Source organism: Gallus gallus, chromosome 3 (genome assembly GCF_016699485.2).
Source record: "Gallus gallus isolate bGalGal1 chromosome 3, bGalGal1.mat.broiler.GRCg7b, whole genome shotgun sequence".
Classification (NCBI taxonomy): Eukaryota; Metazoa; Chordata; class Aves; order Galliformes; family Phasianidae; genus Gallus; species Gallus gallus.
This window is the reverse complement of record NC_052534.1, coordinates 9,157,408-9,181,588: the sequence shown is the minus strand read 5'-3', so window position 1 is coordinate 9,181,588 and position 24,181 is coordinate 9,157,408. Positions and strand designations below refer to the sequence as shown.

At 41.4% G+C, this 24,181-nt stretch overlaps 2 protein-coding genes across 22 annotated transcripts in view; both read right to left on the bottom strand.

The window, feature by feature from the left end:
* COMMD1 (copper metabolism domain containing 1) overlaps window positions 1-11,089 on the bottom strand; it is a 66,468-nt gene extending 55,379 nt beyond the window's left edge. For all 7 annotated transcript variants that reach the window (XR_005859069.2, XR_005859067.2, XR_005859068.2 and 4 more), the window contains exon 1: window positions 10,884-11,089. Coding sequence is in view for 4 of the 7 variants with exons in the window: in XM_040698578.2 (XP_040554512.1) it covers window positions 10,884-11,078 (195 nt within the window). In the remaining 3 variants the exon portion in view is untranslated. The remainder of the gene's footprint in view (window positions 1-10,883) is intronic.
* A 3,018-nt stretch (window positions 11,090-14,107) lies between these two features.
* Window positions 14,108-24,181, bottom strand: part of PPP1R21 (protein phosphatase 1 regulatory subunit 21) — a 29,980-nt gene continuing 19,906 nt past the window's right edge. For all 15 annotated transcript variants that reach the window (XM_046938716.1, XM_046938713.1, XM_046938714.1 and 12 more), the window contains 9 exons: window positions 23,926-24,053; window positions 23,447-23,599; window positions 22,556-22,648; window positions 21,363-21,596; window positions 19,818-19,853; window positions 18,790-18,906; window positions 17,844-17,942; window positions 16,864-16,992; window positions 14,108-15,294 (listed from right to left, as the gene is read on the bottom strand). In XM_046938716.1, the coding sequence (XP_046794672.1) occupies window positions 15,265-15,294; window positions 16,864-16,992; window positions 17,844-17,942; window positions 18,790-18,906; window positions 19,818-19,853; window positions 21,363-21,596; window positions 22,556-22,648; window positions 23,447-23,599; window positions 23,926-24,053 (1,019 nt within the window). In that variant the 3' untranslated portion in view covers window positions 14,108-15,264. The remainder of the gene's footprint in view (window positions 15,295-16,863; window positions 16,993-17,843; window positions 17,943-18,789; window positions 18,907-19,817; window positions 19,854-21,362; window positions 21,597-22,555; window positions 22,649-23,446; window positions 23,600-23,925; window positions 24,054-24,181) is intronic.

Here is a 24,181-nt window from a genome sequence, read left to right as displayed (position 1 = left end):
AAATCACTTCCTTATTTGAACATGAAGTCCAACAACAATTGCTGGGGTGGTGGTGGTGGGGGGGGGGGGGGGGGGGGGGGGAAGTTTATATGCAGTTATTTTTGTTCTAGACTCACCTGAACGCAAAAGAGATCCTAGCATTCATTTTTAAAAGCTTCCGAAGTTACCAGAATTGTTTTCTCCAGCCTGCCTCTGCCATCAGAATGTGCATCTGCCAGAAACAACAGTTAGGACACATAATCCCCCAACACACCACTTCCTAAAATAATTTGCGGGAGGTGTCATTTTTCTGTGGCACAAAGGCTCATTTGATGACAAAGGAAGATGAAAGGCTGATTAAAACAGCCAGCAGATGAACCACAAGCCGAGCCATTCTCCTGTGATCAGACAGCACTCCCTGCAAATCTACAGCACTGAGCCCAAAAAAGCAGCTCCCCCACCTCATCCCATGCAAAAAAACCATCTCCAGCAGAAGGAAAACTGAGAATAATGGGGATTATTCAATCTGGCCCTACTGAAAGGCTCTGCGCTTATAGGACAAGGATGAAAGAACAGGACAAGCTCAACCACTGATAACATTACTCATAGCTACATCTCCCCAGTACTCAGATCGTGAATAGATTACAAAAGCTTGGATTTTCAGCAGTAAGCATAAAAAAAGAAAGAAGTGCTGTCCCCTTCCTGAGTAATAGTTTCCAAATTACCTACATCATTTAAAATAGAAAGAGGAAGAGATGCATAAAAAGAGGCAATGGAACGCCCTTCTCAGAAAGCACAGACAGGCATCAGACAGGCTGCAAAGAGAGGTGAGAAACAGAAAAACGAAGGAAGTACTCGATTAACAGCAGACATGCTTGCACCTATGAGGTTCATACACATTGTCCATGTGGCCTTTACGCGAATTATATTTTAAAAGAAGTCTTTTCATAGAAGCTTTTCTCCCCTCTTCAGTCAATTTCCTTGCTGTGGTTTAGAAAACATTTTGCCACGCAGGGTGGAGGCAAAGAAATGTTACTTTTCCAGTCCTTCTTAAACATGCAGCTATGCTACAGACAAGTTTGACAGGTTCAACCTTTTTCAAATGAAGGCACATACACACATGCCCTCTGAGATAGCTCCACTAGAGACAAGCTACCTTCCCTAGCAGCCTGTGAATCTTTGCAGGTTAAGTTATTCAGCCTAAAATGTTTCTTCTTCGTTTCTCCCAAAGGAGCCGGGTTCAGATATAAGAGCTTTCAACAAAGGGAAGCCATTTAATGCAGCACTGCTAAAGAAAGAGAGGAAAAGGAAAGAGAAATCCAGGTAGGACAGAACAAATACCAGATGGCAATACAAATAAAATCGAGGGAGAGGAGAAAAGAAAGAAGAAAAGAAAAACCATGGCAGAGAGAAACAAAGTGACAGCCCCAGAATCGGTGGCATGACCTGGCCTTCTCTGAAGGGAGCACGTGATTGTGATTTTTTTCTCCTCCTTCCACTTGCAGTACAATAAATGAGAACAGCATTTATCAGGTTTCTCCAACCACTCTGGGAAAATTACCTGCTGTTGCAGACTGTTGCTTCATATTTAATCTCATTTCACTTAGAGTTAAAAACAGAAGTCAGATCAGCTCATATTTTGAGGGCACGCAGAAGGAAAGTTGTAGCCTTACCCTGAATGCAGAAGGGGAGAGACATTAGCCAAGCTTACTGCAGTACCATGCAAGCAGCATTCTTGTAAGCAAACCAGGCCATGCACTACCTTGCTCTATAATGAACCAAGCACAGAAAACAAAAGTCACATCATGAATGCATCTTGATTTTTGCTGACTGTTTCTTGACTGTCTGCACCTTAAAATTTCATTATCTCTGCTCATTTCCACAGTTATATCTGGAGATTGGCTTCCTGTATAACAAGGCATAGGTACTCCAGTAGCAAACCACGTGAAATATTTGTATCACACCCTTCAATCATATCATATCTTGCCAAATATAGCGATTTGGAGCCAAATTCTGACTCAAGGCTCTGCTTTCCTTCCTTTCACAGCACTATTGTATGTTATCTGCTGTATTACACTCTGAGTAATAAGTGGAGTCGCGTTTTCCTACCTGGGAGAACAGTTCCTGTAGATGTAAATCAGGCACACACTGCCCCTGCCAGGATCTGGGAGCAAACAGCTGGAAACCACTGCAGCCCAACTCCAACTCCGCAGACACATTTAATAGCAGCAGAGAGATCAGCACGTAAAGGAGACAAGTTTACAGACTACACAGCTTGAAGGGATACAGAAGCAAGAGTGTTTTACCATCTGGTCATTCGTCACTATTTTGACAACTCATGTTACATGCTGACAGTCTGACAGTGAGAGGTAAGCTTCCAGTCTCAGGGTACCAGACAGCAGGTCTTCCTCTCAGCATATCCTGAAGGAACTGGCTGATGTATTTGCCAAGCCACTCTCCATCGTATTTGAAAAGTCACAGCTGCCAGGTGAAGAGTCCAGTGACTGGAAAAGGGAAACATCACTCCCGTTTTTAAGGAAGGGAGAAAGGAAGACCAAGGGAACTACAGCAAGCCTCATGTCTATGCCTAGGAAAAAACATAGAGCAGATCCTCCTAGAAGCCATGATAGTAAGGCACACACAAGCTGAGGAGGTGATTTGAGACAGCCAGCACAGCTTCACCAAGAACAGATTGTTGGCTCACCAATCTGGAAAACTATGATGTAGTGACAAAGGAAGGGCAACTGATACCATCTGCCTGGAGACATGCAAGGCCTTTGACACGGTCGTGCACCACATGCTTATCTCTAAATTGGACAGATATGGATAGGAAGGCCAGACTATTTGGAGGATAAAGAACTGGTTGGATGGTCAAAGCCAGAGGGTTGTGGTCAATGGCTCCACGTGCCAAGGTCAGGCACAAGTGGGGTCCCCCAAGCGTCCGTCTTGGGCCTGGTGGGTGCCCTTTGACATCTTTATCAATGACACAGACAGTGGGATCGAGTGCACCCTCAGGGATTTTGCTGATGACACCAAACTGAGTAGCGCACTTAGAAACACAGAACCATTAAAGTTGGAAAAGACTACTAAGACCATCAAGTCTAACCACCAACCCATCATCACCATGCCCACTAAACCATGTCCCCAAGTGCCACATGTCCACATTCCCTGAACATTCAGTCTTCCTGCAAATGCACTGATTCTTTTCCACGTGAAAGAATAGATTTCATTAGTCATTAATTCCTTAGGTTCAGAACAAGACTCTACATGCCCTCCCTAACTGGAATGCACACAATCATTTATCAAAAGCAGCAGTTTCCAACCACAGTGATGTTTCTTAGAAGTTATGTGGGGGAAATAGCAGGCCTTTAAAAGCAGCACTGCATATAGCAGAGAGAAATCATAGCTAGTTACACGAGAGGGACTTAAATAGGCTTGAAAAGTGGGTTCACATGAACCAAAAGTGGTTCAAGAAGGCCAAGTGCAGCATTTTGCACCTGGGTTGGGGGCAATTCCAGATAAGTGTACATTAGGAGAAGAACTCCTTGAGAGCAGGCTGGTGGAGAAGGACTCAGGGGTCCTGGTGGATGAAAAGCTGGACATGAGGCAGCAGTGCATTTGTCACCCACAATACAGATTGTACCCTGGTCTGCATCAACAGAGCAGTGGCAGCAGGGTCACGGAGGGGACTGTCCCCCTCTGTTCCATCCTTGTGAAGTCCCATCTGGAGTACTGCATCCAGGTCTGGAGCTCCCAGCATAAGAAGGATGTGGAGCTGTTGGAATGGGTCCAGAGGAAGCCACAAAGATGCTCAGAGGGCTGGAGCACCTCTCCTATAAAGAAAGGCTAAGGGAGTTGAGCTTGTTCAGCCTGAAGAATGCTCCCAGCAGACCTCACTGCATCTTCTCAGTACTTGAAGGGAATTTATAATCAGGAGGGAGTCTGGCATTTTACACGGTCTGATACTGATAGGACAGAGGGGAATTGGTTTTAGACTAAAAAAGGGGAGATTTAGGTTAGGTGTTGAGGAAAGTTTTTCCATTAGAGGGCGGTGAGGCCCTGGCATTGCTGCCCAGAGATCTGTGGGTGCCCCATCTCTGGAGATAAATACTCAAGGCCAGGTTGGATGGGCCCTGGGCAGCCTGAGCTGGTATGGGGCAACCAGCCCACAGCAGGGGTTGGGGCTGGGTGGGCTTTAAAGTCCCTTTCAACCTATGCCATTCCACATATGATTCTGTGTACAAAGTGGGTTTTCTTTCTGTCAGCTTAGTGAAACATAAAATATGTTCCCCAAACCACAAGCAGTCATCCTAGTTGCTAAAAACAGATCCTTTATGAGGACAAGAGAGCAGCAAGCCAAACTCTGCACTGTGGGAACTGCTCTGTATGGGTCCTGCTCCCACCATGGTGATGGAAACCACCACCAGTGCCTGGAAGCAAAGCCCAGGCTGGGATGGCTCAGCAGGAACCACTCCTCACTTTCCCATAAAGACTTAAATACTATGTGCTGTACACAAAATGTTCTTAGAACTAAATCTAATAAATACTTCCAGAAAAAGAAAAGCTAAAGACTTACTGAAACAGGCAAAATATCAAAGTGTTCTCCAATCAAATCACATTAAATATTTATGACTACTTTCATTAGCCCAGATGGAATTCTCCATTTCAATGAAACTAGATCAAGTCACCTCCTGGTAGAGCTGGCCAAGCAATCAGGTTTTCCAGTCAATCTGCAGGAACAGCTCTCCACTGCTCTACCTCCACAGACCACTACCCTTGAGAGCAGGACATGCACAGCAGTGGTTTCCAGTGCTCACAAATACATACCTGTCAGAACTGCTGGCACTCTGCAACACTTAGCTCTGGGTTTTGCTACTATAGGCCCCAACAGTGAGACTCTTTAACGCTCAAATGTTCCAAGGTAGCACAGTTCGTGTCACCAAAAAGTAGGAATTCACTTTTCCCATGGCTTTTAGTCAAACAGGAGCTACCTTATATTAACAATTATCATTTGTCCACTTGAGCTAGAAAATTCCTCCAGTACTTACGTTTCATTACAAGGCTGTTTAGAGATTTCCATGACACGTCATAGAAAGAATCCAGTAAACAAGAGCACTTCTGCTAAGCAATGAGCGACCAGCATTCGTCTGGCCTTGCTCTCAGCAAGCCACAGCCACATCCCTTGCTTTCTCTTCACCTTGTAGAGGCACCAGGCAGAAGCACACGTGGCACACATGGAGCCACAAGTCACACAAGAGGAGACAGGTCCAGAAACCCATTTGGGCATCCCTTCTGGCTCCTTATAGCTCTCAAGGTGTGACATGCAGTATATCAGCCTCTAGCCTCGGGGACTTATCACGTTGCAAGAGGGCAGGTTTAGATTACATATAAGGAAGAATTTTCTCCTCAGAGGTTGGTGAGGCCCTGGCACTGCTGCCCAGAGAGCTGTGAGTGCCCCATCCCTGGAGGTGCCCAAGGCCAGGTTGGATGGGCCCTGGGCAGCCTGAGCTGGTGGGGGGCAGCCTTGCCTACAGCAGCAGTTGGAACTGGATGGACTTCAGGGTTCCTTCCAACCCATCTATGATCCTAGAAAAACCAAACCTGTCACTCAGGTGTGTTAGGAGGGCACTGATTTCTGACCCCTCTCTTTTCTTGTTTCTGTCTCAGCGCAGACATGGACACGTGCACACCATACATTTCACCATCTCCGAGATTTACACCACACTACCAAGATATGTGGTTTCTTAATTCTGTAGAAAAAGGAAGTTGTACACATTTTGTTTGCTTAAACAAAACAAAACAAAAAAACAAAAATCAGGTTTAATAAAGAAGAAATTACAACTACTTCAAATACATAAATATTTGTAGTGTTTGAGGACATAAAACTAAACAGTATTTATATACAAGCAGTACAACCACACTTGGACCAGAAATGGCAAAAAGAGCATGAATGAATCACACATCAGACACGGCAGTCTGAAGAGAGACAGCAGAGTCACGTGCAAACTTCAGACTCAGCGTAAACACATCTGTTGCTCTCTTGCCTTTTACCAAGGTTCTACTTCAGTGCCTGCATGTATCTTAAAACCACATTTCATAATCCTGACATCACGGTTTACAGAAACCACCAAGCATGAAGAGAAAAACTACCCGCCGTGCTTAGGTAGGAATCTTTTGGCAGAGATACAAATACATCTCAACAAGAATAAGAGTTTAACCTTATTTGGAAAAATAAGGAATTCCACTCTAACTGCATTGCAATTATTGCTGTTAGAGCTGAGAGGTGAAGAAACAAGCTTTCCAAAATACATTAACATCCCAAATGAGAGAACTATGAAAGTATCCTTCACTTTTCACTTATCCGCAATTGAGGCCTTCCAGTTTCCAGTCTGATCTGACATTAAGAGTATTTAATAAATACGTGGAGAAAAAGTTACTGTGTTAAAAGTATTTATCGTTATTTATAATGATTAAAACAAAACCACAAAATAAGCGAAACATTTAAGGCTTCTCCTTTAAGGAAGTCACTCATTTCACCTTGTCCTGAAGATGAAGCTACTCTAGGAGTGAATCTGAGGCCTTTTCAGTGAGCTGTAACCAAACCTTCCACCAAAGGAGAAGCTCACACAGAGCACAGAAATGAACGTGTCTTTATTATACTGACCAGCCTGGGTGCTTTCCATTGGCCTCAGCAAGAGTCTAGTCCGACTGAAGACTAAAGAGTTGGATCTTGCTTTTGAAGTTCATTACTACAAATTAAATGCTTCTACTTTTCTTAATTAGTGTTTGTCAAACACGTGCTTTTTGGAACACATCTGAAAAGGGAAAGACTTCCTTAGGATTCACATGTAGTTTTATGCCTTTATTTCAACGACACTTCTGCTCCATTTCCTATTCCCAAAAGAATGGTGGAAATGCTGAAGAGGATAATGAAGTCACTGACATCTTTTCAGTTCCAGTTGTCTCCTGGACTAACATTACTTGTCTTTCTACTATAATTCAGCACATGAAAAGGGGGAAAAGATATAAGTCACCTCTTTTTCCCTCTATTTGATACGTTAGCAAGAACTAAAAGAAAACCAAACAAATATCCATGCTGTAATTGAGGAAAAGCAGACTTATTCTGAGCAATACAAAGCTTAGCACACCTATTAGATCAACAATGCAAGTTTGCCTCCTCCTTTTGATTTACCAATTGGCCGTAGATAAGACCTTGATAAACACAAAAGGTGGGCCCATGTGAACCTAGTGAGGTTCAACAAAGCAGAGCACAGGGTTTTGCCGTTGGGTCAGGGTAATCACAGATACATATACAGACTGGAAGAACTCTTGGAAGTAGCCTTTTAAACATGAAAGAAATATTTATTTATTTATTTTAATACAAGGATAGATAGCGATAGGACAAAGGTGGATGGTTTTAAACTAAAAGAGGGAAGATACAGGTTAGGTGTCAGGGGAAGTTCTTCACTGTGAGGGCAGTGATGAGCTGGAACAGGTTGTTCAGAGAGGTTTTATATGCCTTATTCCTGGAAGCGTGCAAGGCCAGGCTGGATGGGGCCCTGGGCAACCTGCTCTAGTACTTCACCTACTGATTGGCAACCCTACTTACGGCAGAGGGTTGGAACTTGATCCTTGAGGTCTCTTCCAACACAAGCCATTCTATCATTCTATGAAGATGATACATAAATGAAATAGGTCAAGCAAACCATTAAATGTGAAGTACATAATTTCCAGTGAAATTGCACATCTATGGTATATCAGTACTTCAGAGTCTCAAATTAAATGAGTCTAAGATTGGTCTCATTAGGAGGTGATCTTTCACCCCATCTCAAACCTTGAGTTACAGAAAATACTACTGCTTAAGTGAACAATGCTATACCAGAGTCCTTGTTTTTGCCTGCTCTCAGTAATTGCAGTCATCAACGCACAACAGCAGGAGCACTAAAAAGGTTATTATTCCCAAGTGGAAAGGAGAATCACTGTCTACCCTACTTTGTCTGAATGACAGCCCAATTTGTAGAAGTCTGCTTATAGTACAGATTCAATCACCTCAGCATCCTGTAGCACCCAGCAGAAGCGTTGCCTTCTAAATATCTCTTCAGCAATTAAAATAATAATGGAAGCAGAATGTGAAAGGTTTGAACTTAATAAACCATTGAGTTTTCCGATCAGAAAAACTGAAAATGATGAATACTAAAAAAAATCCAGAATGATGAGAGCATACTGCTCTTATTAACTGGCACATACAAGCAGACAATTGCTGCTCCAGGCAGCGAAGCACCATACAGCTACTTTAAGTGTTCTCCAGCTGCCTAACAGCCTGCAGCCAGCTCTCTTCGCCCATTCCTTCTTTCAAAGAACTTCACTTCAGTGTTCTTCCTGCAACTGGCAGCTGCACCAGCCCTGATCTGAACTGACTACACATACACGAACTGAAAGCAAAAATAACTAGCATAGGAGGAACCCTAACAATAGCAAACATTTTTGTCACTGCAGTATAGAAGGTGGCATTTAAAGTAAGCATTCAGCTCTCTGCTCTTCTATGATGATGCTGACATAAAACAAACACAAAAAAAAAGAGATAACATTAGGCAAACAAAAGAGCAGAAAACGAAGGGGGTGGTGGCCGAGCTGCATTCAGATTAGTGAGCCATGTAAAAGGGGTGTTTTACTGAATTAAAAAACTAAACAAAATGAAAAAAACTAGGGTTGTTATTCAGCTGTCCCAGGCAAGCAGCAGTTCAGTTACAGCACAGTAGATGCAGGTTCCCTCCCTCACAAAATTCTACGCTACGTTATTAGCACATATTTGCCTAACCCACTAACAAATGAAGTTGTGCAAAATAAGCACAGCCACAAGAATGAAAGGTTTGAAACTACGTACCAAGCTAACTTGGGTAGAATGTATCTGATATGGACAGAATACTTGCTGATACTATTTTACAGGTTAATTGCTCACTTTCATCAGAACAGATAAGAATGAGCACGTCCAGCGATCTCTACTCCTCAGTTGATACAGGCACAACAGCAATTCTAACCATCAGAAAGCAAGATGTCTTTCACATCAACTTTCCCAAATTGTTTTATCTCAGCCTTTACACTGAAGCCACTCTGCCTCTGAGCCTAGCAGGAGCTTAGACTTGCATGGTAACTGCAAAACACTCAACAAAAGGAGTCCATGACCAAGACCATGTATTTGAAGGTTTGTAACTTACTGAGAGAAGGAAAAATGACAGCTTTCTTGCCATGTTACAAGAGGCAAGAAGGTTGTATTTTTTCCCCCTGCCATCAATGGCTGCCAGTAGAAATCCTGAAGAAGATTCAAAGGCCTTTTTCTTCCAGGAGTGCGTAAATTTCACACCTATGTTTCTGCTGACATGCCACATAAGGGTAGACCCTTTTATGAAGGCCAGCTTCAAGGCAGGGCTTGAATAAACTGAATGCTAGTAGCAATGCAGAGCCATGCTTCTAAGGTACCATTGGCCTCCTGTCTGAATAACAGTGAGATGAACTACCATGGTCACCAGAAAAGCTGGTACAAGTGTCAGCAGTACTGCTAGTGAAAACAAGAGAAGGAAGAGAGCTAGAGAATGTTATGTCATGTACACACAGTATGGATGCATTTCATATATCGCATATCAAACACCGGGTTGTCACATGTTCCTTATGTACAGTGATTAATATTTTACCAGTAGCATACTGGTGTAGTTGTTACAGATGGTAACGCGCTCAGTATTTGTGAAAATATATATTAATAATGGAATACAATATATTTACACTCCTCGCACTGGCTTTATGCTCATTTAGCCAACCTACAGCTCGTTCTGAAGCACAGCAGAGAGCCACCACACCTCCAGCACATCACACACAGTAATCCCAGTAGCCTGCTGCCACCAAAAGGAAAAGAGCAGAATTACTGTAGATGGTAAAGGCATGACTTCTATTGCCACAGGACCTAACTCAGCAAATTCAACTTCCTTAAGGAAGAGACAATTTCGGTATTTTCATCAGGACAAGGTCTTTGAAAGCCGAAAATCTGGGGGTGAGAACCTGCAGGAGATGATCACCCCCAGTTTCTCAATGCTTTTAAGTCTGATGGGATAGGAGGCTGGGAAATATGCAGCTGAGATGCTATAGCTCTCCAAGGCCAGCCTCCCTGGAGCTCTGTTCTACCTCCTAGGAAATACCACACAAGAAATTAGATTGCTTAAAGAAGTTCATATGAGGCGAAAGCAGTAAGGTAACACGACTGCCCATGAAATAAATGGGCACCTGAGAAAGAGGTCAGATTATAAACATTCTGCAGAAAACTACACGGTTCTATGGAGAGAAGAAATGGATCATTAAGACAGCTTTTATAAATAAACCAGGAGTATACAAAGACGTGGGGGGGGTAGGAGGGGGCATTTAAATACTTATTGCTGCAGTAAATCTGATGCACTTCTGCAGCCCTTATTTCACCTCCTGGTTTTCACACGCTTCAGAAGTTACCATGCCTTACACATACAGAACGTGGGAGGGCATGTGGAAGTCCTTTACCTTCACCAAGCCCTGACACAAGGAAGTGGCTGATTTACCATACTGACTTCTGATTACTACTGTCATAGAGGACACTGAGTGCTACAGAATTAAAAAGTCACAAGGGCAATGAAACTTTCTGCTTCTAACAGCAATCTGACAGCACACACCCATATCAGGGGGAAAAAACTCATCATCCTATCTAACGTAGGTGCTCACATCCCTACAAGGTCAGCAAAAGTCGATATAAGATATGGAGTCTTTTCCATATTGACAATACAAAGGACCTCGGCCCTCCCTTCTGGCTGCTCAACACCGCACGCGGGCGTTAAGGACGCCCACACTGAGCTGCGCTCCCCCTCACGGCCCCGCCCGCCCGCCGCTACCTGCAGCAGGCCGCCCATCTTGGCGCGCAGGGCGCGGAACTCCTCCGGCGCCGCCTCGGGGTAGAGCTGCCCGCGCAGCAGCTCCTCCGTGATGTCGACCTTGCCGTAGTAGGCGGCCTGCGCGATGCCGCCCAGCAACGCGCTCAGCGCCTTGCCGCCATCGACCGCCGGCGGCTGCTGCTCGGCCGCCGCCATCTTGGAGGGGCGGCCCCGCGCCTCAGTCCCCGCCTCGCGAAGGGCCGCCGCCGCGCCGCCTCGCTGGGCTCGGCCCGGCTGGGGCAGGCCTGGGCGTTGGGACGGGAAGCATATTTTTAAGCTTTAAAGCAACTGGAGACACAGGAGGTGAAGTTTGCTTCAATCAGATGAACTGCTGGGAGGTCTGCGGGCACCCACCTCCTGCTTCTGAGCAAAATGCCAAAAACCTCAGAGAAACCCTCCGAAGGCAGCGTATGGAACCAAAACAGAGTTCATGTTTAGTCTTCGAGAATGAGATACAGAATGAATTCATGACTTAAGTGCAGAAGGCAGGCACTGAGTCCTTAAGAGGGCCTCCATAGAGCATGCAAAGCTGCTGAAGCCACGCTGCTGAAACCAGCACATTTGCTACTGTAAAAGACAAATAGTGGAAGCAATGATCTGTGTTAAGCGCCTTCCAGCAGCTCTGTGCATTTTTTAGTTGTATATGCCTCATCTGAACAGGCAAGCAAAACAAATACCGCTCCCCACACTGAATCTCCACTGGAGAGCAGAAACTGGTTTGGATAAAAGGAAGTGGGGAAGGCAGGGGTAAGAGAAGAGCAGGCAATATATGCTGCCTGAACTGCAGAACTGCTATGCATGGCCCCGTATCACTACTAGCTACAGACACCACTTGACACGAGGGTGGCACTACCCCTCAGAACTCTTCCTTGCAATCCCGTCCTAGGAAAAAGCAGCTTGCTGGGGTGGTGATCTGGTACAGCCTTGAACAGCACACTGCTCATGAGCCAGAGTAACTGTGCAAAGGACAGCAGTAACCCAGGCAGGGGATCAGCGATAGCCCGGGTCGCTTTACACAACATCCTTTTGCTGCCCAGAACTGCTGTCATCACTTTCACATCTCTTTTGGGCAGTAGCAACAACTTCTGGCTAAAAGGATTTGGAGAAAGGGATACATTGCCAGGAGATTTCCCCAAAACAACCAGAAATAGGTTTTTCTGAGGAAAAAGAATGTTCCTGTTATTGCCTAAAATATAAAAGCAGTTCATTTACCTCCTGCAGACTCAGAGTTTTAGCAGTATCTTCTTTCTTCTAATGTGGACTGAGGCTGTATTAAGTCACTGAAGCTCCTTGCCAGTTGGCCTTACCACATAGAAGCAGCACTACAACAGCCACTCATGCTGACCCAGCAGATGCATCCTGCCTCAGGTGGGTGAGAGGGGATCTGCTGAGAAGGCAGGTGAGGGCACAGGAACACAGCAGCCTCACGTGCAGTCAAACAGCCTCTCCTCACACCTGTAACAGGGCAGTACCTACTGACAGTTCTTCAGTCCAGCTCTGAAAGAGGGTTCTATTAAATGCTCCCCACTCCCAGCTAGCAATAAGCATTGACAGATGTCATTGCCAGGCAATCTGTAAGCAGGCTAAAGCTGTAAGTTGCTGCCATGGCATGGCATGGCACGGCTTGGCCCAGCATGGCTTGGGCTGGCCAGCAATGCCAAAACCATCAAGTCTTCCTAAAAAGCTGCAGAGCTGAGAAAAGACCGAGCTGCAGTGTTGGAAAACCAAGTCCAGGGCAGGCCATGGCTTCAGTCCATCCTCTGCACCTCTTCTAAGCTCCTCTTAGAGTGCCGTTGGGAATACAGCACAAGGCATGGAAACTGGCTTAATTACCAACAAGGCAGTTTTGCCTTGCTGCCACGGCTATCATAGAGCTTCACCATCAAATCAGACTCCGCACACATGAATATTTGGAGAGAGAAATTAAGAGGATTTTGCAGAATGACATCAGAGATCAGTACTCTAATATTTAGGATTCACTACTTCCAAGTTAACTGTCCTACAGTAAATTCACCTTCCCACTAAGTAATTCAGTGCAATATAAATCCAAGCACAGATTAGATTTAAAAACAGTACTGATAAACTGATATTTCTGCTCCAATCTCTGGCATTTCATGCAGTGGAAGTTTAATTAGGGCAAACAGGACTGCTTCTTAAGAAACATGGCTTAAATTCACTGCTGAGTAACACCGCAAGTAGTAACAGAAGTAAAAGATGCAGTGGAAGGAATAAACTTCCTTAACAGTGGTATCCAGTCTTTATAGAAGCTCAAGTGATCAAAATTGTATACGTGTCCCTTCCTGAGCTTATTTACAGCTAAATAGGGGGGACTCTCAAATAGATTTTCAAGTAGGTATTGCAAGGAACAAGCGCTGATAAACTAGCACATTGGAAATGCAAGTAAGTGCCTACACATTTCCTTTCACCTCCATTTTGTTGCAGATAAAATACTTTCAACTTACTGTTTGTGATTTTTGTTTTTATAGATGCTTTCAAACACACTTAAAAGCCACATTTTTTACCTCTGCCTTTCAGAAATGACATAAACAAAAGCTTTTCTGGATGCAGACACTGTAAGCAGTAGCAGCAGTAGAATTCGATTTGAATCACAGAGTTATACAGATAACCAAATTACCTACCTTCACTGCTAGATCCCAGTTCCCAGAAGACACAGCTTCAAAAAGCTGACAGAAAGCAGTAAACTCCCAACCTTATTCACAGCAGTCGAAGCTGTATCTGTTTTAATTGAATGGTTAAAGAAAGTAAACGCTTCCCAGCTCTCACATCTGCTGCGATGCAGCTCTATTCAACAGGATGCTAGTAAGCTGTGCAGATGCTCCCCATCTCTTCTTCCATTTCAGGACCACATCCATTTTGTCTTTAGAAGGAAGAACGTGAATCAAAACAGCTCAACAGCTGTGATCGAGCCAGAGGAGATAACTTCTGCCACTGAGGAAGCACAAAGGCAAGAAGTGCTGACAGGGAACCAAGTGCACTTTGCACGCCGCAGTACTATGTGCAGAAGTTCAGGCTCACTCAGACAAACATCCCCCAAGCAAATGAGCACTACTAAGAGTAATCAGGTCTACTGCTCCAGGTCACCTCACCAGGAGATAACATTCAACTCCCTACCACAGCATCACATTGTGCAACCCAGGCATAAACAGAACTAAGAAAAATAATGGTTTTGTTTAGTTGATTTTATTGTTACATACTGATAACACACCGACACAGCTGATATCAGAGTAAACCCTTATGGGACAACTGAGTGCCACAATGCAAGTTATGGAACAGAAGATCAGTGTGGAGCAGCACAACATCTGGTTTAAAAAAAAAAAAGTCAGATGTCATGAAACCGTGTGTTATTAGACTTCACTTAAAGAATCTTGAGAGGCCAAGAGATCACAAGCTTCCTAGAGCACAAGAAAAGCCACGTGCAGCTCCTCAGTCGACCCATCAGGACTAACCCTATGAGAGACTTTTTGCAAATTCAGTGTTTCAATGTTCTACGTATTTTGTATTCTTCATTGTAAGAGAGCACAGTAAGCTGATCTATTCTACATACACACACATATTGCTTCACTCTTTTGGGGCAAAATTACGATCACATTTTCCTATAGCTTTTAACAGCTATTTCAACCAGAATATATACACGTGTATACAAAATGCCAAAATTAGGGCTTAAAGCAATTTCAGAGAAGTTTCCCAGTTCAGCTATTTGTGCTCTTTATTTCAAAATCCAAAGTGCCAAATACAAGTAGCAAGAGTTTCCACTATTGCAATCTAACAAAAAAAAAAGTGGGGTGGGGATGAAGACCGATCCCACTTACCCATGGGAATTTAGAGAAATCATTTAAAGACACACTTGAATTCATTTCAGAGGGCAGGAGTACATTTATAGTAGCTGCACAGCTCACATGGCCAAAGTTTCCAGATTAATTTTTAAACTGTCATTAGCAAGAACTCAACGTACAGCTGTTGACAATTTAACGTAATTCAGAAACGGACAACTACTGCACCGATACCAAATTTCTTAATGCATAATCATATTTGAAAAAATATACAAAAGCTGAAGTTATTACAGGAAATTAAAACCCAGTTTTAAAAAGTGCACAGTAAAAACTGAAGGTAATTACAAATTATCCACAGAGTGTACGTGTCCTGGTTTAGAGACAACACCAAGTTCTACCTGTTGGAAGTGCTAAATATTTTAAAGCCATGTACAGCACCAAATCAGTTCGTACAAGACCCAACACCACCCTGCTTTCCGTAACAACAGGCACCAGACAGTATCTGCACTCTCTTCAGCAGCAGCCTCCACAGACAGCTGATGAGCTGGGAGCTATCGGGTTTTGTTCTTTTTAGAGTTTCCCTGCAACGAGAAGAAACCAGTGAACACAATATATAATTCACCTAAGAGCATCTATACAGTAAACGTCAGACCCTGGGTAGTACCATTTATGCCTACAGCAAGCAAAGAACACTGTAAAGCTGAAGATAAACAGTACTGCCTGCAAGTGCTTGCTCTGAAAAATCCCTGTGCTTACAGGCATAACACAGGAAAGTACCAGAGCTTTCAAACAAGCACAAGAGAACCTTACTTTAATTGAAAATCATGGAAAAAGACGTTGGAGTTACATCCCACAACAATCAAATGTATTAACACCATTCATATTGCAAAGCAGACCAAAGGCAGGTCCAATCCTAATTTGACCCTGAGTGGTATTTCAAAAATAAACCTTACAGAATCAACGCGAGGCAATTATCCTCCACCCTAACACTTTGTTCCAAAACAAATTTAACTTTAGCTTGGACTAAACAGAACATTCATAGTTGAGAAAAGGATTTGTTTTACAACAACTTGCTTACATCTGACTTCCAACAACTCTACAATTCAAACACGCAAAAAAAAATGTGCAGTAGTTTCTTGCTGACAGTTCTATTTTAACTCTTTCCTTAGGAAAACATTCACTTTTAAACCTAACCAACAAGTCCGTCCCAACGATAATGGCTTTAAATTGTATCACTTTCAATTGAGTTGTTTTTATCTTTGGTAGCATCTGAAACACTAAAAACAAGCGACTACTGTTGAGAAATTAAAAGTTACTTCCTTAAAGACAGCGTATCCTTTCAAGTTTTGAAATTATGAGAGTGAAAAATCCACAAAGCATTTTGTGTTTTATATGTTTTCATGTTTTATAACAACATGAATTGCCATGGTCAGTGTACAGCTAAGAGCTCATACACCAAGAAATAGTCCTAAAGAGCATGGTCTGAACTTTAAAGTTTAGACATCTGAAGAAGAACTTGGAAGAAGAGCCTGCAATTAAAATAAATAGATAAAATCACTGTAAAGGAGCTTTAATCTAAACATGGATTTCTCTTCCCCTTGCTGAAACCTGCTTCCATGCATTCCACAATTAAGGAGGATTATTCATTTCATAATAAAATGAATGAAAGATAAAAGACCTTCACAACATGTATTTCTTCCCAGAACCTTCAGGACAGGATACACCATGGTGTAAATAACCACTGTTCTAAACAGCAGACTTCCACTTTATTCATCATTAAGGTGAAGTGGAAAACCTTGCCTCTGGGTAAATGGATGGCTCCTTGCTTGGAAAAAGCTCAAGTGTGGTTTAAGAAAGTTCACAGAATGAAATACAGGGCAAGCTTTTCATTCCTACGTGAAAGAAACAGACGATCTTCCTCTGTATAAAACAGAGGAGGAAGAAAATTGCCAAGAACTGAGTAGCTGCAACTAGGATGAGAGTACAAGACAATGTGCATGACCAGACTTGGAGCTTTCTTCCAGCTGACCCAGAATAGGACCCATAGCTCGTGGATTGATTTGTGAAAGGGTATTACTGCAGTCATGGCAAAGGTAACCACAGAGCTCCCAACTATGGCCAGTGCCTAGTGTCAACACTTGGCAACTTACCTTACTAGTCATCTTTAGCGTGTCAATTTCTTCCCTTTGTTTAGTTAGAGTCTCATTCATACTGCAGAGATGGTCACTCATCATGCTTAACTGATCCTCATAACTTCTCTTTGTTGTCATCAACTCATCCTAGGGGAAAAAAACCAAACAAAACAAGTCAGCAACTTGAAACCTTTGTTCAGTGTAAGAAAATGGCTGCTTTGCCAGATGCTACCATCTCAGTTGCATCTACATTGCAGCAAAGCCACACCATTGAAACACACCACAAAAAGTCAATAGTTCCCTTTCACCTGAAGATTTGTGTACTGTCTGTCACCCTTAATTTTGGTTGGTTTCCTTTATAATTTTCCCAGCTCTTTATACTTTACTTGAAAGTTGAACAGCTACATTTTCCAGTATCACTTCTAGCCAAGTAACAAGCAAAATCTATAGGGTTAAAACACCACATGTACATGAACAAGTGTGGCAGGTGAAGCTCAAGGACTCAGCAACCCATAGGAATTTGCAGTGCGACTATGTCCCTAGAATTAGAGATGTGGAATGATACTGTGCATTACTAGAGCGTAGCAATGACTAGATACAGACAGGATGGGAAGGAGAGGAGTCACACTCAACACAAATGCATGGTTTGAATACACAATGTTATAATTACTACCTGTATATTTAAGTAATCCTCCCCTCACAGAGAGAAACAAGGCTAAAACAATCCTGTATTTACACATACAGAAAACAAATTTTATAAAGCAGCCTTGACAACGGGCTAAAAACACAGGCTTGGCTACTACAACCATTTCCTTGCAAGGATCTTCCACTTCAAGTGTATTATTTACATCTATTCTCCACATACCACTATTTTTCACATCATATTAGTAAGGACCTAAAAAACAGAACTGTAGCTTGGAGGTCTTTTCCTTCACCTTCCCCTTACACACAATTACCTTAATGAGCACATCTACTACATCACTTAATATTTTACTTGCCTGTAATCTACTGATGCTTTGACTAGCTAGTTTCAACTCTTCTGTGAGTGACTCCTTGGACTTCTCTGCTAAAGACAGTCTTTTTGCAAGTGCTCGACACTGGCAGTTAGAGCAGGATAGGGAAGACAGAAGGGAAGAAAGTTAGTTCCAAAGTGTTGTCTTGTGCCATCTTTAACTGAATGCTTCGAGTGTTTCCATCTTTCTGTAATCCTCAGATATCAAGAAACTTACTCAGAATCTGTGCAGTTTTAAATACGAAGATAATGAAATAAATAAGAGTAAACTTGTTTTTATTCTACAGAATTTCCATATTATTAAGTCTTTTGTTCTCATCACATTACTGCCAGGAAATATTTCATAGAAAGCAACACAGACATCTCACTTTGTACATTACTCAAGAATCATACAAAGATGGCTTACTACGTCATCCACTATCAAAAATTAATTGTAAGAGATTTCTGCTAATTCCACAAGAAATAGTCACTATGTACAAGAATCATTACTTCTTGACCTGAAATGAAAAGAGGAAGCTGAAGAGACTATGAATTATTTTGTTAATTCTTAAATACAAACAAAAAATTCTCAGGAGAGCTGTTTTCATTACTTCATGATACATTCAAGTATTATTGAACGTTCTCAGTATCACTTTAAGATGAAGCCAAAAATAGCCTGGTAACTAAAACCAGCCGTTTCAATTTATAATCAACAGACCAGTACATGATACACGTTTTAATTCTTAAGCTTTTTTAGCCTTACAGGGTGACATTTTTCTTCCTGTTGATTAAAGTCTTTCTGTAACATCTATTCTTACACATAAAAGACCACAGCCAAAAAACGTACTGCAAAAATACATTTTTCCTGGAATATGTGGCATAGATTTAACACTTGCTCATGGAAAATTCAAAAGGGGACTTACTGTGTTTAGTACAAACATGACTATTCTCACCTCTGCATGAAAGTGTACTGATTTGCTGTCAGCAAGCTGTAGATGGGACGTAAGTTCTGCTATTCTTGCCATATAGTGTTTTTTAATCAAGTCTTCGCGAGATTCAACATCTGGAACCTGATAAATATAAGTGACTGTTTAATTTTTTTGTTTTAATAGACTGAATACTCACACCACAACACTGTCCTCTATACTGAATCCCCTTCCGTACTGAGGCCTACCTGTCATATCCAAGAGCATTTATTTCCCCAAATCACAACAAATGACAGGAGGTCAGATCAACCGACATCACCTTAGCGTCACACTTCCTTTAAGGACCAAGGATGTGAGAGATTTGCTTAATTTAACATATCAAGTCTGACCAAGATGAAAACCCACTGCAGAAGTAAGCTCACTGTACCAACTTAAAAAATCCAAACACTTACTGACTTCTCCCATCAAGGAATAATTTTTCTGCATAACTATGTTTCAGAAGCTACCAAACTGTAAGAACTACAACTAATGTCACATGCTCTACAAGATCGTTTAGGATAGGATATATTTTTGTTTTGTTCTTGACATTTTGTCTGAGCTGCTCCTATGTTTCTTTCAGAACAACATCTGGTTTGGGATAGCCTGTACTTATGTGTTAAATACAGGGCACTAGAGCCAGTGACTTCCCCTCCTCCCACCAACTTCAGCCCCTTTCTCAGGGATTAAGAATTGAAGCTTGGAACCCTCTTCTGGTTCCTAAATACAGAGAGCAAGACTCTTCTTCAGCTACAGAGCACAGATCTGGATGAGCTTGCACTGCTCCAAGCTGCTTACATGAATAGGAGCTACAATTCACAACGTAGAAGAAAATTAAAAACCAAACAAAAAACACCAAACAAAAATATGATTTTAGAAACTGGAAAATACGGTACACAAACTACCTGAGTGACTTCTGTCATTGTACTATTATTTTTAATAGTTAATTACACCTTTGGAATAACATTAAGTTTTAAATACTTACTAGGTATATTTTGATAACATTTAAAAGAGGTTACCTTCTCGTTATCAGTAGTTATAGTCAACATCCCAATCTAAAACAAGGAAGACAATATGCATGAAGTGAGAATTGCAGAAATAGACACCAGTCATAACAGGACTTCAATTAAAAACAAATTCTTGTGGCAGTTAGAACTAAGTTTAAGCATCTCTACCTACAACATAAGCAAGGGTAGTGCACATGAACACCCTGAATAGAATTTAAAGTGACACCAACTGTCCAAATACTAAATATCCCTTCTACATTTTAGGATGTTTATAGGGTAATAGCAATGAAATCAAACAAGATCTAGTTAGCTTATCTGATTACACAGCTTCTAGATTATATACACATGAAAATTAGTGCTTCAGTGTACTGAGATGTCTCTTAATCACTCAGCTTCAAGAGTAAGGAAATCCATCTTAGATTTCTTGAATACCTTCTGAATTCTTTTCTCTGCAGTTTGATTAATAAATTACGCTGACAGCTCAGTTTCACATACTCAGAAAACTCTAGCTGAGTTGTACATGAATAACTAGTTTCATGTCTGACCCTTTATGAAGGCATTCTTACATGTTCTCCTTGACCCAAACAGGACTGCAGATTTAGATCTATATGCAGTGTTTATATGGTTTGCTGACCAACCAGTTACAGGAAGCACCAACTAGAAAAAGACATTCTCCTTAAATTCCTAAAGGATCAAACTTAACATGACAGTTTATTTCAAAACCAGTTGGACATGATGGCCTTAAAGATCAAATCTGTTCCAACCTAAATGATTCAATGAAAACAACCCGTTAGCATTTTTGTGGGGGTTTTTTTGGCATGCGTGTGGTGTTTTTTTTTGTTTTGGTTTGGTTTTTTTTTAATCCTGAAGCAGGAAAGTGGGGAGGAAAAAAGATAGTTCTATTGAATGTTGAGCTGAAGAGATTCTCATGTCTTACAGATGACATCTCTGTTAATACAACTGCAGAAGCAGTAATTCGGAGGAAAGGGCAACCCCTTTTGAACACTTGTAATAGACAGAGAAAAGCTATTTACCAACGTACAAAGACAAGACAGAATACACACCATATCCAAAAGCACTGTTGAACCCAAGCTGTAAGAACCCATGAAAGTTATGTAAAATTAATGATGTAGTGAACACTGGAAACTTGAATGGCTTCAAGTTCAAATTAAGTTATACTACACAGACCTGTGCTTTCTTAATCCACTTAAAAAAACTGATCACCTATTTGTTTGCTTTTACATACCTACAAGTGAAGAAGTACTGGAAACTCAGAGCCAATCTAAGCTATATTTCTACCAGCAGTCAGAAAAGTCAAGAAGTCAAGCACCTATTATTCCCCCTTCAGCCAAACAAGCACAGAACTACAAGAATGTTTCTATTAACATCCAGATACTGAACAAAGTCTTAAAAGTCAAGAAGCTCCAAACTCTGAGGAAATTATCAGTAAGCAGCTTTGCAAATCATCAAAAAGCTTTCAACATTAATGTTCCATTGATGAAATAGTGCTACTGTTAACTACCATGGTTTTCTCTATTGAAGTAAGAAGTCACTTACCAGACTAGTAGTTTTGATAGGTTCCCTTTGACTCTTCTCTGTGGTTTCCTCCTTTTGTTCAGCTGTATTTGATAAAACAGAACGTTCTTGTACAGTTTCAGCTAAATGTCCACTAAGAGAGTTCTTCAGCTTTTGGTTTTCCTTCTCCAGTTTTATTTTTGCTAGCTGGGCCTCCAACATCCAGTGCTCTTTTTCTTGTTCAAGTTTTGCAATTTTCTCCAAACTCTGCTGGACCTTTTGGATGGAAGGTCACAATGCATGTTACTTAACACAGGAAAAAATACCCTCCAGGAGATGTTTGAAGATGGTATTGTTTTAAACTATTATACAGGTGAGCTAGTAAGTAGTAGGCTGCTATCTGTAGGCTCAACTGTGATCATGTATCAAAAATTACTCAGCTACTCCATTAGACTGAAACAAGGGTTACCAATTGCTGCTCAAAGAGCCAAGGACAAATTAGATGAAAATCAGAGCAGGCAGAAGTTAGAAGAAACTCATGAAAGCCTGAAAGATGCGTGCCTGGCACCAGCACTGCCTTGTTAACTGCTAACAAGTCAAACACAATCCTTCCCTTCCCAGACATTCCACTCACACATACAGAAACCCCAACTGGTCCAGGTAAGGAAAACTAAGGAACATTATATAATCCATCCCTCCACACATTTCTATTTGAAGACATCTCATCTCAACTAATGTGCTCTGAACAGGTTATTACAAAAAATACTGAAGTCTTTCTTCTGTAGAAGTTCAAGGCCATAAGCACAGCACGAACATTCAAGCTAATAGCAAAGTTTTAGTCAGTACATCAGTCAGCCTCACTCAGAGATGGACAGACTGCACAGGCCTTTTAAACACCACTTAATCTCCCTCTGCCTCACGTTCCAGAAAAAAAGACAACACATACTTCAAGAATGATAGAAATACAACCTATTTAACATACTCTAAAAAAGTTGTTGCTATTAACCAGTGTTCATTAATCCTGCGTAGTCCAAGAAAACCCACTCAAAACAGTACACAACATTAAAACAGTTTGCACTCTTTTACACTATGAACTGCAAATAAGATATCTAGTCTTACTTTAACACCCAGAATTTCTATTTATGTACAAAACCACACACAGGTTGACTATTCAATACTACTTTGCCTTTATAAATACATTACTAAATATGTTAGTAAAATGTGTACCAGGATACCTGTTGTGCAAGACCTTCTCTACTTTCTGTTGAACTCAGAAGAACTCTGCGATTGGCCAAAGCCTCTTCATAAGGCACTGAATCTGCACAAGGCTGCAGAAGGACATATAAAACCTCAAGACACATTCTACAGTAAATCGGAATAAGTATTCTAACTTTATTTTCTTATTACCCTCTTTATTTTACTAGAAAGAAGAAAAACATTTTCCAATTGTTTACCAATCAGTAGAAAAAAAAGTTCCAACTCAAATAACCCACCTACTCCCTACAAAAATGCACACTTAATTAAAAGGTGCTACGAAAACTATGTGCTATTTAGTGATCAAAACCATCTTTAGGTCCACTTGACAGACATCAGAACATCAAAGGGGAGTGATGATAACCCTTAAGTACACATACATCATCACTTAGTTTTTAATTTTAATAGGAACTGCAGGAGATTTGGTAATGTTCAATCTTTCAGTTAGTTCAACATATTTTCTCTATCATACTTATTTCCTAGCCTCTGGTTTCTTCTTCATTTGATCTCAACTGTCTTCCAGTGAATGCAAACATAAGAATGATGCAACTCACTTCACATTCTTGGCAAATAGGGGAGGAAGGTTAAATCAGTAAAAAAGATCAGCTCAGGACCCTCCTCAGTGCAGAAGTTACTCATGGAAATGGGTAACAGCAGAACACACACATGCCTTCAGTTCTGAGAGCAGCTACGCTCTCAGATTTCTTCAATAGCATTATTTCCCTATGGGCCCCATTTTCTCTGCCAAACACTCTCATTGAGAAAAATCCTTTTCAAATACTGGAAACCAATGATTTGTATTCTCTTTGATATAACTGAAGAGCAAGTTAATTATGCTTTCCCTGTGCAAGCAGCACATGAACTGAACAAACCTTCTTCAGAGACTTCATATAGGCAACAGCCTTTTTCTTGTACTGCAGCATACACTCTGCTGAAAGAGGGCTGATGAACTCTGTTCCTCCTTTTGGGCCATAGCTCAATGAAGAAGTGAAGTGATCCAAGTTGTTGCTGAAGAATGAAGCAATCTAGACATACCAAAAGAAGTCACTTTTTGAATTAAGTTGAACAGAATGACTTGCCAGAGCAGTTACACTTTCAGGAGAAGGAAAAGCACTTGGTGAAACCAGACTTCACATGCTCAGACCTCACTAAGGCATAACATCCTTAAATTACCTACTATTATCACATGTTGTTTTTAATATACAGCACAAAAATACCTTAGAATAAGTCTGAATATAATTAGGAGTATCAAAGACATTTACATTTCCCAAATCATTCTTATTTTTAATTAAAGAAAAGAAAAAAAAATGCTCAAGTTGTGGCATTATATTTAAATAAAAGTTTCCATTACCTTGCCTACTCCATTTGTTAAAGACAAAATGGAGGACAAAATACAGTCATTTGTAGTCACAAGCTTCTGTGTGGCAGTTGGAACATCTTGTTCTAGTGTAGCTTTTTGACTGTAGTGCTTGGAAATGTCTAGAAAAATAGAAACGTTTATGTAATTTATGTTTTTGTCTATTTAAGTGACCATTTCCAACTTCAGCTTGTGACGTTGAACTTTAAATACTTTTACCCTCCTTGAGTTGAATAAATGTTTAGTCTGG